The sequence below is a fragment of the Anolis sagrei genome, chromosome 2 (genome assembly GCF_037176765.1).
Source record: "Anolis sagrei isolate rAnoSag1 chromosome 2, rAnoSag1.mat, whole genome shotgun sequence".
Taxonomy (NCBI): domain Eukaryota; kingdom Metazoa; phylum Chordata; class Lepidosauria; order Squamata; family Dactyloidae; genus Anolis; species Anolis sagrei.
In genome coordinates, this window is record NC_090022.1 from 4,372,148 (window position 1) to 4,387,143 (window position 14,996).

The following is a 14,996-nucleotide window of genomic DNA, read 5'->3' on the forward strand; positions in this document are numbered from 1 at the left end:
GCAATGCGCCAGTTGTAATGGCGGCCGTAGGCACTCCAGCGATGAAGGGGATGAAGGTAAAGTAAGGTCCGGGAGAGTGGGTTGGGGAAGGAGGGGGAAGAACGGTGCAGGCCCGGTGAAAACGGCCTGGTAGACTGGCACTCATAAATCACCCACACGATTTCCCTCACTTCCTTCCACTGTCCGTTGCTCTTAGTCGCCTTAGTCGCCTTAGTCGCCGGACTCCAATGGCGTCCGGCAGTCTCCGGGGGAGGGGGGGGGGGCGCCAGCAACCCCACGGCGCCTCACTGCTCACGATACTTTGAAGTGCAGCTCCCCAAATCTCCCCTAGATGGTCAAGCCGCGGCAACAGCTCCCGGTTTACTAATCCTCCGTAATTGTTGGCAGAAGCGGCAAAAACAGCTGGGAGGGAGCATCCACGAGGCCGTAGAAGCGGTGCCTCGGTGCTCTACCTACCCGCTCCCAACCTCTTTTTCTCCTCTTTTTTAGTTGAATTCCACCGCCAAACCTACCTTCCGAGGTCCCCTCCGAGTCCCCAGAAGGTTGGGTGACGATTTGAAAGAGGGATGGTGTCTGGTTGGGAGGATGCGATCAGGATTGTAGATTGCTTTCCAGCGGGTGTGTGGATTGATGTTCTCTCGCTGCCATCAAACCGGAAGTACTCAAAGCGGCAAAGGTCAACAACAAGCTACACAATTTGGTTGGAAGCTCACTCCGACCCGGGTAGGCTTCAAACTCATGACCTTTCGGTCAGCAGTGATCCAGCCAGCTGCGCCACACTCCCAGTTTATATATTTGTGGAATGACCAGGGTGAGACAAAGGACTCTTGTCTGCTGGAGTTAGGTGTGAATGTTTCAACTGACCACCTTGATTAGCATTTGATTGCCTGGCAGTGCTTGGAGCAATCTTTTGTTGAGAGGTGATTACATGTCCTTGTTTGTTTCCTTTCTGTTGTTGTGCTGTTCTAATTTTAGAGTTTTTTAATACTGGTAGCCAGATTTTGTTCATTTTCCTGGTTTTCTCCTTTCTGTTGAAATTGTCCACGTGCTTGTGGATTTCAATGGCTTCTCTGTGTGTAGTCTGACATGGTAGTTGTTGGAGTGATCCAGCATTTCTGTGTTCTCGAATAATATGCTGTGTCCAGGTTAGTTCATAGATGCAGGCGAAACGTCAGGAGAAGTGCCTCTAGAACATAGCCATAAAGCCCGAAAAAACATACAACAACCCAGTGATTCCGGCCATGAAAGCCTTCGCCAATATGAAAAAACGAAATGCAAAGATATAGAATGGGTGATGAGGCCTGGCTCGAGAGCAGTACATGTGAAAAAGATCTTGGAGTCCTCGTGGACAACAAGTTAAACATGAGCCAACAATGTGATGTGGCGGCAAAAAAAGCCAATGGGATTTTGGCCTGCATCAAGAGGAGCCTAGTGTCTAGATCTAAGGAAGTAATGCTACCCCTCTATTCCGCTTTGGTTAGACCACGCCTGGAATATTGTGTCCAATTCTGGGCACCACAATTCAAGAGAGATATTGACAAGCTGGAATGTGTCCAGAGGAGGGCGACTAAAATGATCAAGGGTCTGGAGAACAAGCCCTATGAGGAGCGGCTTAGGGAACTGGGCATGTTTAGCCTGAAGAAGAGAAGGCTGAGAGGAGATATGATAGCCATGTATAAATATGTGAGAGGAAGCCACAGGGAGGAGGAGGGAACAAGCTTGTTTCCTGCTTCCTTGGAGACTAGGACGCGGAACAATGGCTTCAAACTACAAGAGAGGAGATTCCATCTGAACATTAGGAAGAACTTCCTGACTGTGAGAGCCGTTCAGCAGTGGAACTCTCTGCCCCGGAGTGTGGTGGAGGCTCCTTCTTTGGAAGCTTTTAAGCAGAGGCTGGATGGCCATCTGTCAGGGGTGATTTGAATGCAATATTCCTGCTTCTTGGCAGGGGGTTGGACTGGATGGCCCATGAGGTCTCTTCCAACTCTTAGATTCTTTGATTCTTTGATTCTAATCAGTCACCCCCTGTAGATCTATCACTACAGTATTCCTGTTGGATTTCCACTTCCACACAGGATCGACTACCTCTGTAATTACACTAATTACAGATCAGTTCCTGAATCCTCTGCAGGATCCTCTCCTGTAACTCTTTGGTCACAGACTGCCCACTTTCAAACAGTTGCGCTGTCAAGTGGCAGTTGGCTCCGCCCCCTTTGCTATGGCAACTCAGCTGAAGGCAAGCCAAGCCAGCCACCATCTTCAACAAAATATAATTCTACATACTTACCATTTTTAACTATTGTCTAAACAACACACAACTATAGGAATAAAAATACACATTGTCACACCAGTAAGTCATAAGCTGCCAGCTAATTAAAAGAACCCATATCTGTGGTTACACTCATTTCTAATTTCATGGGGGGAAATTATTTATTTATTTATTTATAGCATTTATATCCCACCCTTCTCACCTCGAAGGGGACTCAGCGCGGAACACAGAACATATATATGGCAAACATTCAATGTCGTTAAACAGACAGGACAGAGAACAGAGAGAGGCATCCCCCCCCCCCAATTTTGGGGTCCTGGAGGTTGTACTCGATTCCAGCCACAGGGGGGTGCTGTTGCTACATCCTCTATGACAAGGGGTCCTCAAACTAAGGCCCGAGGGACGGATACGGCCCTACAAGGTCATTTACCCAGCCTTCGCTCAGGGTCAAACTAAGTCTGAAATGACTTGAAAGCACACAACAACAACAACAATCCTATCTCATCAGCCAAAAGCAGGCCCACACTTCCCATTGAAATACTAATAAGTTTATATTAGTTAAAATTGTTCTTCATTTTATTGTATTGTTTTTAAGTAGATTTTTTTTGCACTACAAATAAGATATGTGCAGTGTGCATAGGAATTCATTCATGTTTTTTTTTCCAAATTATAATCCAGCACTCCAACAGTTTGAGGGATTGTGATCTAGCCCTCTGTTTAAAAAGTTTGAGAACCCCTGCTCTATGACATAGAGCCTTGATCACAGACTTCCTCTGGTCACTGGCAGTTTTCTGGTATTTCCCTTATTATGCCGTAAAATACCTTTTCGCTTAAGCGGTTCCTAATTTCTCTACTCACAGCTCATTGCTGTTTTCGAACTGCTTAGGTGGATAGTAATCTAGGCTGAAGGTCAGGTGCTCACTCCAACCTGGGCTTTGAACTGGCAACCTTTTGACTGCCAGTGAAGGTGAGATCTATTGCTGCTGGTGATTAGCCAGCTGTGCTAAAGCCCGGCCCTTTTAAATTTGATTTCTATTTCCATGTTTTCCTGTGAAAACAAAACAAAAAAAATCTCTTTAATCCCATATTTCAAGGCGCAAATACTTACACTCATCTGCACCTGGGTAGGTACATATTGCACCTGGGCAAGTATTTATACTATTTAAAAAAAAACCAAAATACACAGAGATGTATAACTAAGAGTTCTATTCTTTTATAGAGGCAACGGCAAAAGAGGAATTTAATGTGAATAGAGTCCTGGTGTCTTCATCCCTTACTGAGCCTCCACAATCCTCACCCATGCGACCTTCTTTTGGAGGACATGAAAAGACTCCTGTCAACCTTCCAGCACATTCAGTTGGAGGACCAGAAGCAGGTACATGGATATGTCTTCAATCTCAGCATGAGAGTAGAGGTGACAGAAGAGTTTGATATCTTGATTATAATAAATGATAATAAACTTTATTTATACCCCGCCACCATCTCCCCAATGGGGCCAAGCCCAAACAACAATTACAATAAAGAAAACCAAGACACAACCAAAAACACAAACAATAACATCATAATTACATAAAACATGTGGATACATAACAATGTAAAAATTACAATAAACACTGGCAGAGTGACAGTGGATGGGCTACATGTAATGATTAAAAGACAAACTGATTAAAACTAATTAAAGACTCAGACGAGATAAAAGAGAGAAGCAGATAATTTGCGGAGGAGGACTCATTATGGTGGGGGTTGTGGAGTCAAGCTTTCCCACGAGGGGGGGACGTTTACTCCAATGACAGAACTTTGAGGCTAAACAGTCATGTGAAATTGTATACCTACTCATCAAAGGCGCAGCGGAAGAGCCAGGTTTTAAGGTTCTTTTTAAAAACGTATAGAGAAGGGGCTTTCCTAATTTCTTCAGGCAATGAGTTCCAGAGTCGGGGAGCCACAGCAGAAAAAACTTGTGACATTGGCAGTGGCAAGAGCAGGGCCTCTCCAGATGATTGGAGGGCCTGAGGTGGTTCATGGAGGGAGATACGGTCATGAAGGTAGGCGGGTCCCAAACCATTTAGGGCTTTGTAGGTGATAACCTGCACCTTGAATTGGGACCGGAAAACAAACGGCAGCCAGTAGAGATCCTTAAACAGGTGGGTTGACCGCTCCCTACAGGTCACCCCAGTTATTAATCTGGCTGCCGAACGTTGGACAAGTTGTAGTTCCCGGGCTGTCTTCAAGGGTAGCCCCACGTAGAGAGCATTACAGTAATCCAGTCTAAAGGTAACTAAGGCATGGACCACCATGGTCAAGTCAGACTTCACGAGGTAAGGTCGCAGTTGGCGCATGAGTTTTAGCACCGGGATTGTGGTGCAGCAGGCTGAGTGTCAGCTGCATTAAGATCACTCTGACCAAAAAAAAAGGTAATGAGTTCTAAGCCAGCCCGGGTTGGAGTGGGTTTCCAACCAATTGTGTGTAGCCTGTTGTCGACCTTTGCAACCCGAAAGACAGTTGCATCTGTCAAGTAGGAAAATTAGGTACCGCCTTAAAGTGTGGGGAGGCTAAATTAACTGATTTATGAGGCCATAAAGAAGACTCAAAGCATTCCAGCGGGGAAGCATGCGGGGAATGCGGAAGTGCTTCATCAACGTTGCAGATGGACGATGAAAGCGACAGCTCCCCTGGCGGCCAGAAAAAAAAGTTAAATAGCTTCTGTGTATGTCTGTATATGTTTGTATGTCAAATATTGGCATTGAATGTTTGCCGTATATGTGTACACTGTAATCCGCCCTGAGTCCCCTGTGGGGTGAGAAGAGCAGAATATAAAAGCTGTAAATAAATAAATAAATAAATAAATAATAAGAATTAGTTGTGCGAAGGCCCTCCCCGGCCACCGCCGACACCTGCGCATTGAGTGTCAGCGCTGAATCCAGGAGGACCCCCAATTAGAGATTAGCATTACTTTCTTGCTGAAGTCTACATTGCTTCCCTTTTCTTTGTTTTCCAGGTATCAATCAGAAAACAGCTCTTCAACATGATAGATACGAAAGATTACCTCACTCTGGTACATCACATGACTGTTCACAAAACATGTCAACATCATTTCATAAAAGTAGAGTTAAAATATTTTCCAAGCATTCCTCTAGCAATTTCCTAGAAAGCTCCCCTTCAGTGAAAACAGACCCAGAAAAGAAAAGAAAGGATGAGGATAGAGAACAAGAAATCCAAAAAAAGGGGAAGAGAAGAGGTAGAATGTGGAGACTAGCCGAAACCCGTGACCTTTTAGATATATGGGGGCATCAGAAATTTCAAGATGCCCTGCAGGTGATGCATAAAAATATTGAGGTATTTGAGGAGATTGCGACTGAAATGAAGGCAAGAGGGCACAACAGGAACGCGGAGGGATGCAGAGCAAAGGCCAAAATGATGCGACTGAAATTTAAGGAGGTCTTCGACCATAACCAGAAATCTGGAAATACTCCCAAAACTTGCTCATTCTACAAAGAATTAGAAGCTATTTTACGTAAAGATGCCAGCATAGAACCAGCGAGATTATCTCAAAGTTTGCCAATACGTTGGGTGCAAGGAAACGAAGAAGGAGAAGCGTCAGCAGGCCCAGAAGTGGAAGAAACAAGCTCTCAGGAATCCATCGGACTGTCCCCATCACTACTCGATGCCCAGATTGACGCAGAAGGTATATGTGATATAATTTAATCCAGAAAGTAATACTCACTATATGAATGTTCATATTTTTTGAATTATGGCATTTTCCATTACACATAGTTTTTTTTTCCCCCAAGGACATATCCTCAGAACTACATATACCAGTAAGTCATAAGTTGTCAGCTAACTGTAAGGTCCCATACCTGGGATTACACTCATTCCTAATTTAAGGGGGAAAATTAAATATTTCAAATTTGATTTCCATGTTTTTCTGTGATAACATAGAAAAGATATTGTACCTCTTTAATCCCATATTTAAAGGGGCAAATACTTAACTAATTTGACCGATCTCCAATCTCCCTTTTTTTGGTAAGGTACTGGAGTGGGTGGTCGCCTCCCAGCTCCAGGGCTTTTTAGATGACATCAACTACCTGGATCAATCACAGTCTGGTTTCAGGCCTGGTCACGGCACCGAGACAGCCTTGGTCGCCTTGGTGGATGACCTCCGTAGAGAGCCGAACAGGGGGAGTGTGACTCTGTTGGTTCTCTTGGACATCTCAGCGGCTTTCGATACCATCGACCATGGTATCCTTCTGGGTCGCCTCTCTGGGATGGGTCTCGGGGGCACAGTTTTGTCGTGGCTCCAATCCTTCCTGGAGGGTTGATCCCAGATGGTGAAGCTGGGAGACGCCTGCTCGGACCCCTGGCCGTTGACCTGTGGGGTCCCGCAAGGCTCTATTCTGTCTCCCATGCTTTTTAACATCTACATGAAACCGCTGGGAGAGGTCATCCGGAGTTTTGGAGCTAGGTGCCACCTCTACGCAGATGACACACAACTCTACTACTCCTTTCCACCTAATTCCAAGGAGGCCTCTCGGGTGCTGGACGAGTGCCTGGCCGCTGTGTCTATCTGGATGAGGAGGAACAAGCTGAAGATCAATCCCGATAAGACAGAGGTCCTTCTGGTCAATCGTAAACCTGACCGGGGTATAGGGTGGCAACCTGTGTTGGATGGGGTTACACTCCCCCTGAAGTCACAGGTCTGCAGTCTGGGAGTCCTCTTGGATTCATCACTTACGCTTGAGGCTCAGGCGTCGGCGGTGTCTGGGAGGGCTTTTGCACAACTGAGACTCGTGCGCCAACTGCGACCATACCTCGCGAAGGCGGATCTGGCGGAGTGGTCCATGCCTTGGTCACCTCCAGATTGGACTACTGCAATGCGCTCTATGTGGGGCTGCCCTTGAAGATGGCTCGGAAGTTCCAACTGGTGCAACGATCAGCAGCCAGGATGCTAACGGGCCCCTTACAGAGAGAGGTCAACCCTCCTGTTCAAGGACCTCCACTGGCTGCCGTTTATATTCCGAGCCCAATTTAAGGTGCAGGTGCTTACCTACAAAGCCCTGAATGGTTTGGGACCAGCCTACCTACGTGACCGCATTTTCATCTACGAACCCACACGTTCACTTTGGTCATCTGGAGAGGCCCTGCTTGTGATCCCACCTACGTCGCAAGCGTGCTTGGTGGGGACGCGGGACGGGGCCTTTTCCGTGGTGGCCCCCCGTCTCTGGAACACCCTCCCCAAAGACCTTAGACAGGCCCCTACATTGGCAGTCTTCAGAAAGAACCTGAAGACCTGGCTTTTCCGATGCGCCTTCCCAGATTAGGAACTCTCCACTACCAAGTCCCATAAGCACTGTATCAGAACCAATGATTGCTGCACATCGTACTTGCCCTAGAAGCCTCATATACACCTCCTGTCACATCAGCACTTTTAATTCTTGTACCCATTACTCTGGCCTGGCCCAGTTTTATTGTGTTTTAGTGTATTGTTTTGCCTGTTGTTCATTTTGCTTTATTCTGTTTTTAACTGTTTGATTTGCTTAGATTGTATTGTTATGTTGTGTGTTGAGGCCTTGGCCTGTGTAAGCCGCATCGAATCCTTCGGGAGATGCTAGCGGGGTACAAATAAAGTTTAATAATTTAATAATAATTTGTGCCTGGGTAGGTACATATCACACCTGCACATCACATTATAAGTTTGTTTTTAACTTTTTGAACCAAAATACACAGAGATTTATAACTAAGAGTTCTATTATTTTGTAGAGGCAACGGCAAAAGATAGAGTCCTGCTGTCTCCAGCCCTTGCTGAATCTCCACAATCCACACCCGTGCCTTTTGGAGGACATGAAAAGAGTGATGTCAGCCTTCCAGCACATTCACTTGGAGAACCAGAAGCAGGTAAATGTCAAACATCAGTGTCACAGATGGACGGTGAAGTGACAGCCCCTCTGGTGGCCAGGAAAGTTGGAATGTTAAGTATTTATTTATTTATTTATTTGCTATACTTGTATACCGCCGTTTCTCAGCCTAGCCGGCGACTCAACGCGGTTTACAACAAAATATAACAATCGACAGTATACAGTTTAAAAGCATAAAAACATAATACACAATACATATATCAACAAACAGTCCAATTCAACTCCTGACTAAAATCGTGATCCAGTTTCGTTGTCCATATTGCCAGTCCTTTAATCATTACATTCCTTGCACTGAGTTAACCGAATGCCTGCTCGAACATCCAGGTTTTTAATCTTCTTTGGAACACCATCAGCGCGGGGGCTGATCTTACCTCCATGGGAAGGGCGTTCCATAGCCGCGGGGCCACCACAGAAAAGGCCCTGTCTCTCGTCCCCGCCAGCCGCACCTGTGAAGCAGGCGGGATAGAGAGCAGGGCCTCCCCAGAAGATCTTAGGGTCCTGGTGGGCTGACAGGCCGAGATACGTTCGGATAGGTAGGTTGGGCCAGAACCGTTTAGGGCTTTAAAGGCCAACGCCAGCACTTTGAATTCAGCCCGGTAGCAGATCGGCAGCCAGTGGAGTTGGTGCAGCAGAGGAGTGGTATGCTCCCTGCGCTCCGCTCCTGTTAGTATCATGGCTGCCGAGCGTTGGACTAATTGGAGCTTCCGGGCCGTCTTCAAAGGCAACCCCACGTAGAGAGCGTTGCAGTAGTCTAAACGGGATGTAACCAGAGCGTGGACTACCGTGGCCAAGTCAGACTTCCCAAGGTACGGGCGCAGTTGGCGCACGAGTTTTAACTGTGCGAATGCTCCCCTGGTCACCGCCGAAACCTGGGGTTCCAGGCTCAGCGATGAGTCCAGGATCACTCCCAAACTGCGAACCTGCGTCCTCAGGGGGAGTGCGACCCCATCCAACACAGGCTGTAACCCTATGCCCTGTTCGGCCTTACGACTGACCAGGAGGACCTCTGTCTTGTCTGGATTCAATTTCAATTTGTTCGCCCTCATCCAGACCGTCACAGCGGCCAAGCACCAGTTCAGGACCTCGACAGCCTCCTTAGTAGCAGGTGGGAAGGAGTGACAGAGTTGGACATCATCCGCGTACAGATAACATCGCACCCCGAAACTCCGGATGATCTCACGCAGCGGCTTCATGTAGCCTCTGAGTGTCTCTCTATATGTGTTGTGTGTCTATGGCATTGAATGTTTGCCATGAATGTGTACACTGTAATCCACCCTGAGTGCCTTGCGGGGTGAGAAGGGTGGAATATAAATACTGTAGATAAATAAATAAGTCTACATTTTGTCCCTTTTCTTTGTTTTCCAGGTAACAATCAGAAAACAGCACTTCGACAGGATTGCTCCGAAAGATTCCCTCCCTCTGGTACATCACATAATTGTTCACAAGACATTTCAACATCGTTTTGTAAAAGAGGAGTAGTTAAAATATTTCCCCAGCATTCCTCTAGCCGTATCCTAGAAAGCCCCCCTTCAGTGAGAACCGCCGGAGAAAAGGAAGAAAATGATGAGGATAGGCAAGGAGAAGTCCAAAAAAGGGGGAAAGGAAATGGTATTAGGTGGAGCCTAGAGGAAACCCTGGACCTTTTAGATATATGGGGACGGCAGAAATTTCAAGATGACTTGCAGATGATACACATGAATCTCGAGGTATATGAGGAAATTGCGGCTGAAATGAGGGCAAGAGGGCACAACCGGAACGCGGAGGAATGCAGGGCAAAGGCCAAAACGATGCGACTGAAATTCAAGGAGGTCCTTGCCCATAATGAGATCTCTGGAAGTGCTCCGAGAACTTGCTCGTTCTACGAAGAATTAGAAGTTATTTTACAGAGAGATGCCAGCACAGAACCGGCGAAATTAACTCAAGGTTCGCCAATACGTTGGGTGCAAGGAAACAAAGAAGGAGAAGCATCAGCAGGTCCAGAACTTGTAGAAACATGCTCTCAGGAATCCATTGGACTGTCCCCATCAGTGCTTTGTACCCAGATTGCCACGGAAGGTATACAATCCAGGAAGTAATGGTCTCTGTGTGAATTCTCATATCGTTGTTTTGAATTATGGCATTTTCTATTACACATAGGTTTTTTTCCCCAAGAACATATCCTCAGAACCACAGACTCTAGTAAGCAACAAGCTGCCAGATAATTATAAGTGTCAGAAATGTTAAAAATTAATTAGGTATTTTTGATTGCAAGAATGTGGATCAAACACTGGAAGGGTTATATGGATGCAATGATTCAGCAAAAGCCATCCAGTCCAATCCCATTCTGCCAAGAAGCAGGAAAATTGCATTCAAAGCACCCCTGACAGATGGCCATCCAGCCTCTCTTTAAAAGCTTCCAAAGAAGAGCCTCCACCACACTCTGAGGCAGAGAGTTCCACTGCTGAACGACTCTCACAGTACCAGAATTCAGTACCAGAATTGGCCACAATATTCCAGGTGTGGTCTAACCAGGGCGGAATAGAGCATGGGGAGCATGACTTCCCTAGATCTAGACACTAGACTCCTATTGATGCATCCTATTGATGCAGGCCAAAATCCCATTGGCTTTTTTTTGCTGCCGCATCACATTGTTGGCTCATGTTTAACTTGTTCTTGAGGACCCCAAGATCTTTTTCACACATACAGGAAGGTGTTCCTGTTGCTTAGTAACACCTCAGTCTGAGCGAGCTCTCAGTGTGAGAGAAGCCTCTCTGTGTGAGAGAATGCCTCAGAGGGTGAATAGGTCTCAATGGTAGTAGGCCTCGCTGTGGGGGAAAGGCCTCAGAATGTGAGGTAGCTTTCGCTATGAGAAGGCTTAGTGACGCCACAGTCTGAGAAAGCTCTCAGTGTGAGAGAAGTCTCTCTTTGTGAGAGAATGCCTCAGTGGAAGAATAAGTCTCAATGGTAGTAGGCCACACTGTGGGAGAAAGGCCTACCTCAGAATGTGAGGTAGGCCTTGTTATGAGAAGGCTTAGTCTGAGAACCTCTCAGTGTGAGAGAAGTCTCTCTGTGTGAGAGAATGCCTCAGTGGGAGAATAGGTCTCAATGGTAGTAGGCCACTGTGGGAGAAAGGCCTCAGAATGTGAGGTAGGCCTCGTTACGAGAAGGCTTAGTGATACCTCAGTTGAGAAAGCTCTCAGTGTGAGAGAAGTCTCTCTGTGTGAGAGAATGCCTCAGAGGGAGAATAGGTCTCAATGGTAGTAGGCCTCACTGTGAGAGAAAGGCTCAGAATGTGAGGTAGGCCTCGTTATGAGAAGTCTTAGTGATACCTCAGTTGAGAAAGCTCTCAGTGTGAGAGAAGCCTCTCTGTGTGAGAGAATGCCTCAGAGGGTGAATAGGTCTCAATGGTAGTAGGCCTCGCTGTGGGGGAAAGGCCTCAGAATGTGAGGTAGCTTTCGCTATGAGAAGGCTTAGTGACGCCACAGTCTGAGAAAGCTCTCAGTGTGAGAGAAGTCTCTCTTTGTGAGAGAATGCCTCAGTGGAAGAATAAGTCTCAATGGTAGTAGGCCACACTGTGGGAGAAAGGCCTACCTCAGAATGTGAGGTAGGCCTTGTTATGAGAAGGCTTAGTCTGAGAACCTCTCAGTGTGAGAGAAGTCTCTCTGTGTGAGAGAATGCCTCAGTGGGAGAATAGGTCTCAATGGTAGTAGGCCACTGTGGGAGAAAGGCCTCAGAATGTGAGGTAGGCCTCGTTACGAGAAGGCTTAGTGATACCTCAGTTGAGAAAGCTCTCAGTGTGAGAGAAGTCTCTCTGTGTGAGAGAATGCCTCAGAGGGAGAATAGGTCTCAATGGTAGTAGGCCTCACTGTGAGAGAAAGGCTCAGAATGTGAGGTAGGCCTCGTTATGAGAAGTCTTAGTGATACCTCAGTTGAGAAAGCTCTCAGTGTGAGAGAAGTCTCTCTGTGTGAGAGAATGCCTCAGTGGGAGAATAGGTCTCAATGGTAGTAGGCCTCACTGTGGGAGAAAGGCCTCAGAATGTGAGGTAGGCCTTGTTATGAGAAGGCTTAGTCTGAGAACCTCTCAGTGTGAGAGAAGTCTCTCTGTGAGAGAATGCCTCAGTGGGAGAATAGGTCTCAATGGTAGTAGGCCACACTGTGGGAGAAAGGCCTCAGAATGTGAGGTAGGCCTTGTTATGAGAAGGCTTAGTCTGAGAACCTCTCAGTGTGAGAGAAGTCTCTCTGTGTGAGAGAATGCCTCAGTGGGAGAATAGGTCTCAATGGTAGTAGGCCACACTGTGGGAGAAAGGCCTCAGAATGTGAGGTAGGCCTTGTTATGAGAAGGCTTAGTCTGAGAACCTCTCAGTGTGAGAGAAGTCTCTCTGTGTGAGAGAATGCCTCAGTGGGAGAATAGGTCTCAATGGTAGTAGGCCTCACTGTGGGAGAAAGGCCTTAGAATGTGAGGTAGGCCTTGTTATGAGAAGGCTTAGTCTGAGAACCTCTCAGTGTGAGAGAAGTCTCTCTGTGTGAGAGAATGCCTCAGTGGGAGAATAGGTCTCAATGGTAGTAGGCCACACTGTGGGAGAAAGGCCTCAGAATGTGAGGTAGGCCTTGTTATGAGAAGGCTTAGTCTGAGAACCTCTCAGTGTGAGAGAAGTCTCTCTGTGTGAGAGAATGCCTCAGTGGGAGAATAGGTCTCAATGGTAGTAGGCCTCACTGTGGGAGAAAGGCCTTAGAATGTGAGGTAGGCCTCCTTATGAGAAGGCCTAGTGTGTGAAGCTCGTGTGAAGGTTGGACTTCATTTGTGTTATAGAAATCTTGTTCTTGTAAATGGTGTAACCATATTACTTTACAACAAAGAAAACCAGAGATAACATCGGTCTGTGTGTTTTTGTTTTGTTTTATCACTTTGGGCTATGGTGCTGGGTCACGCTGCCATTGATAAGTTACTCTGCTGTGCATTTATGAAGAGGGCATTTTGTTAATAAGCCCATCTCCCTACAAGAAGGTCCCATACCTGTGGTTACACTCATTCCTAATTTAAAGGGGGGAAGGGGAAGGATATGAAATCTTTTAAATTTGATTTTAGTTTCCATGTTTTCCTCTGAGAATACAAAAAAAAAAAAGTTATTGTATCCATTTAATCCCATATTAAAAGGGGCAAGTATTTATTTATTTATTTATTTACAGTATTTATATTCCACCCTTCTCACCCCGCAGGGGACTCAGGGTGGATTACAATGTACATATACATGGCAAACATGCAATGCCATAGACACACAACCTATATAGACAGACACAGAGGCAATTTAACTTTTTTTCACGAGGCTATTCTGGCCACCAGGGGAGCTGTTGCTTCACCGTCCATTTGTGACACTGATGAAGTACTTCCTCATTCTTTGCAGGCTTGCTGGAGATTTTTATGGCCTCGTAAATTAGTTAAATTAGCCTCCCCGCATAGGCAGTACCTAAATTTCCTACTTGACAGATGCAACTGTCTTTCAGGCTGCAAAGGTCGACAGCAAGCTACACAATGTTTGGAAGCTCACTCTGACCTGGGTTGGCTTCGAACTCATGACCTTTTGGTCAGTAGTGATCTTAATGCAGCTGAGTCATAGCCAGCTGTGCCACTGTCATGGTGCTTACACTGATTTGTAGGCTTGGGCAATCCATGGTTCTAAATGGTTCTAAAGCACTTACAAAACTAAAGTTCTGGTGGTGAAAATTTCAGAACTCTAACAAAACTTTCAAAATTTAATTATTATTTCACTATTGGTGATTTTAATGACAGAACCAATTAGGATCTGTCATTTATTATGAAATTTTGAGAGTTTTGTTAGAGTTCTGAAATTTTCACCACCAGAACTTTAGTTTTGTAAGTACTTTAGAACCATTTAGAACCATGGATTGCCCAAGCCTACTGATTTGCACCTGGGCAGGTACATCGTACACCTGGCCAAGTTTATATGTATGTATGTATGTATGTATGTAGATGTGTAAATGTGTGTGTGTGTGTGTGTATATATATATATATATATACACACACACAAACACATACATATATATATACATACTTTTTGAACCAAAATACAGAGAGATGCAAAACTAAGCATTCTGTTATTTCGTAGAGCCAATGGTAAAAAAAGAATTTGACATGAATAGAATCCTGGTTTCTCCAGCCCTTACTGAATCTCCACAATCCACACCTGTGCAAATTCCTTTTGGAGGACATGAAACAACTGATGACAGCGTTCCAGCACATTCAGTTCAAGAACCAGAAGCTGGTAACTGTCTAACACTTTATGTATGTATGTATGTATGTATGTATGTATGTATTTATTTATATTCTGCCCTTCTCACCCTGAAGGAAACTCAGGGTGGATCACAGAACATATACACAGCAAACATTCAATGTAGTTAAACATACAGGACAGACAGATAGAAGTATGTGAATTGGCATTTTTCCAACTTGGACATCCTGGAGGTTATGCTCAATTCTGGCCACAGGGGGGTGATGTTGCTCCATTCTCTATAAAAACACAACCGTTTTGATCACAGACTTCCTCCTGTTCTTTGTGAGCTTTTTTATGGTGCTGTCAAATACCTCCCCGCTTAAGCGGTGCCTAATTTCTCTAATCACAGCTACAACTGCTTAGGTCAGTAGTTCTCAACCTTCCTAATGCCGTGACCCCTTAATACAGTCCCTCATGATGTGGTGACCCCCAACCATAATATTGTTTTCGTTGCTACTTCATAACAGTCATTTTACTACTGTTATAAATCATAATGTAAAAATTTTATCTGCAGGATGCATTTTCATTCAATGGGCCAAACTGGGCACA

General features: G+C 45.7%; 1 protein-coding gene across 4 annotated transcripts in view; it reads left to right on the plus strand.

The window, feature by feature from the left end:
- LOC132765831 (uncharacterized) overlaps positions 1 to 14,996 on the plus strand; it is a 66,675-nt gene that overhangs the window by 28,295 nt on the left and 23,384 nt on the right. For 2 of the 4 annotated variants that reach the window (XM_067464997.1, XM_067464999.1), the window contains 5 exons: positions 3,489 to 3,644; positions 5,265 to 5,951; positions 8,024 to 8,158; positions 9,544 to 10,233; positions 14,283 to 14,438. In XM_067464997.1, coding sequence (XP_067321098.1) covers positions 3,489 to 3,644; positions 5,265 to 5,951; positions 8,024 to 8,158; positions 9,544 to 10,233; positions 14,283 to 14,438 — 1,824 coding nt within the window. The remainder of the gene's footprint in view (positions 1 to 3,488; positions 3,645 to 5,264; positions 5,952 to 8,023; positions 8,159 to 9,543; positions 10,234 to 14,282; positions 14,439 to 14,996) is intronic. The other 2 variants (XM_067464998.1, XM_067465000.1) reach the window with 1 other exon arrangement.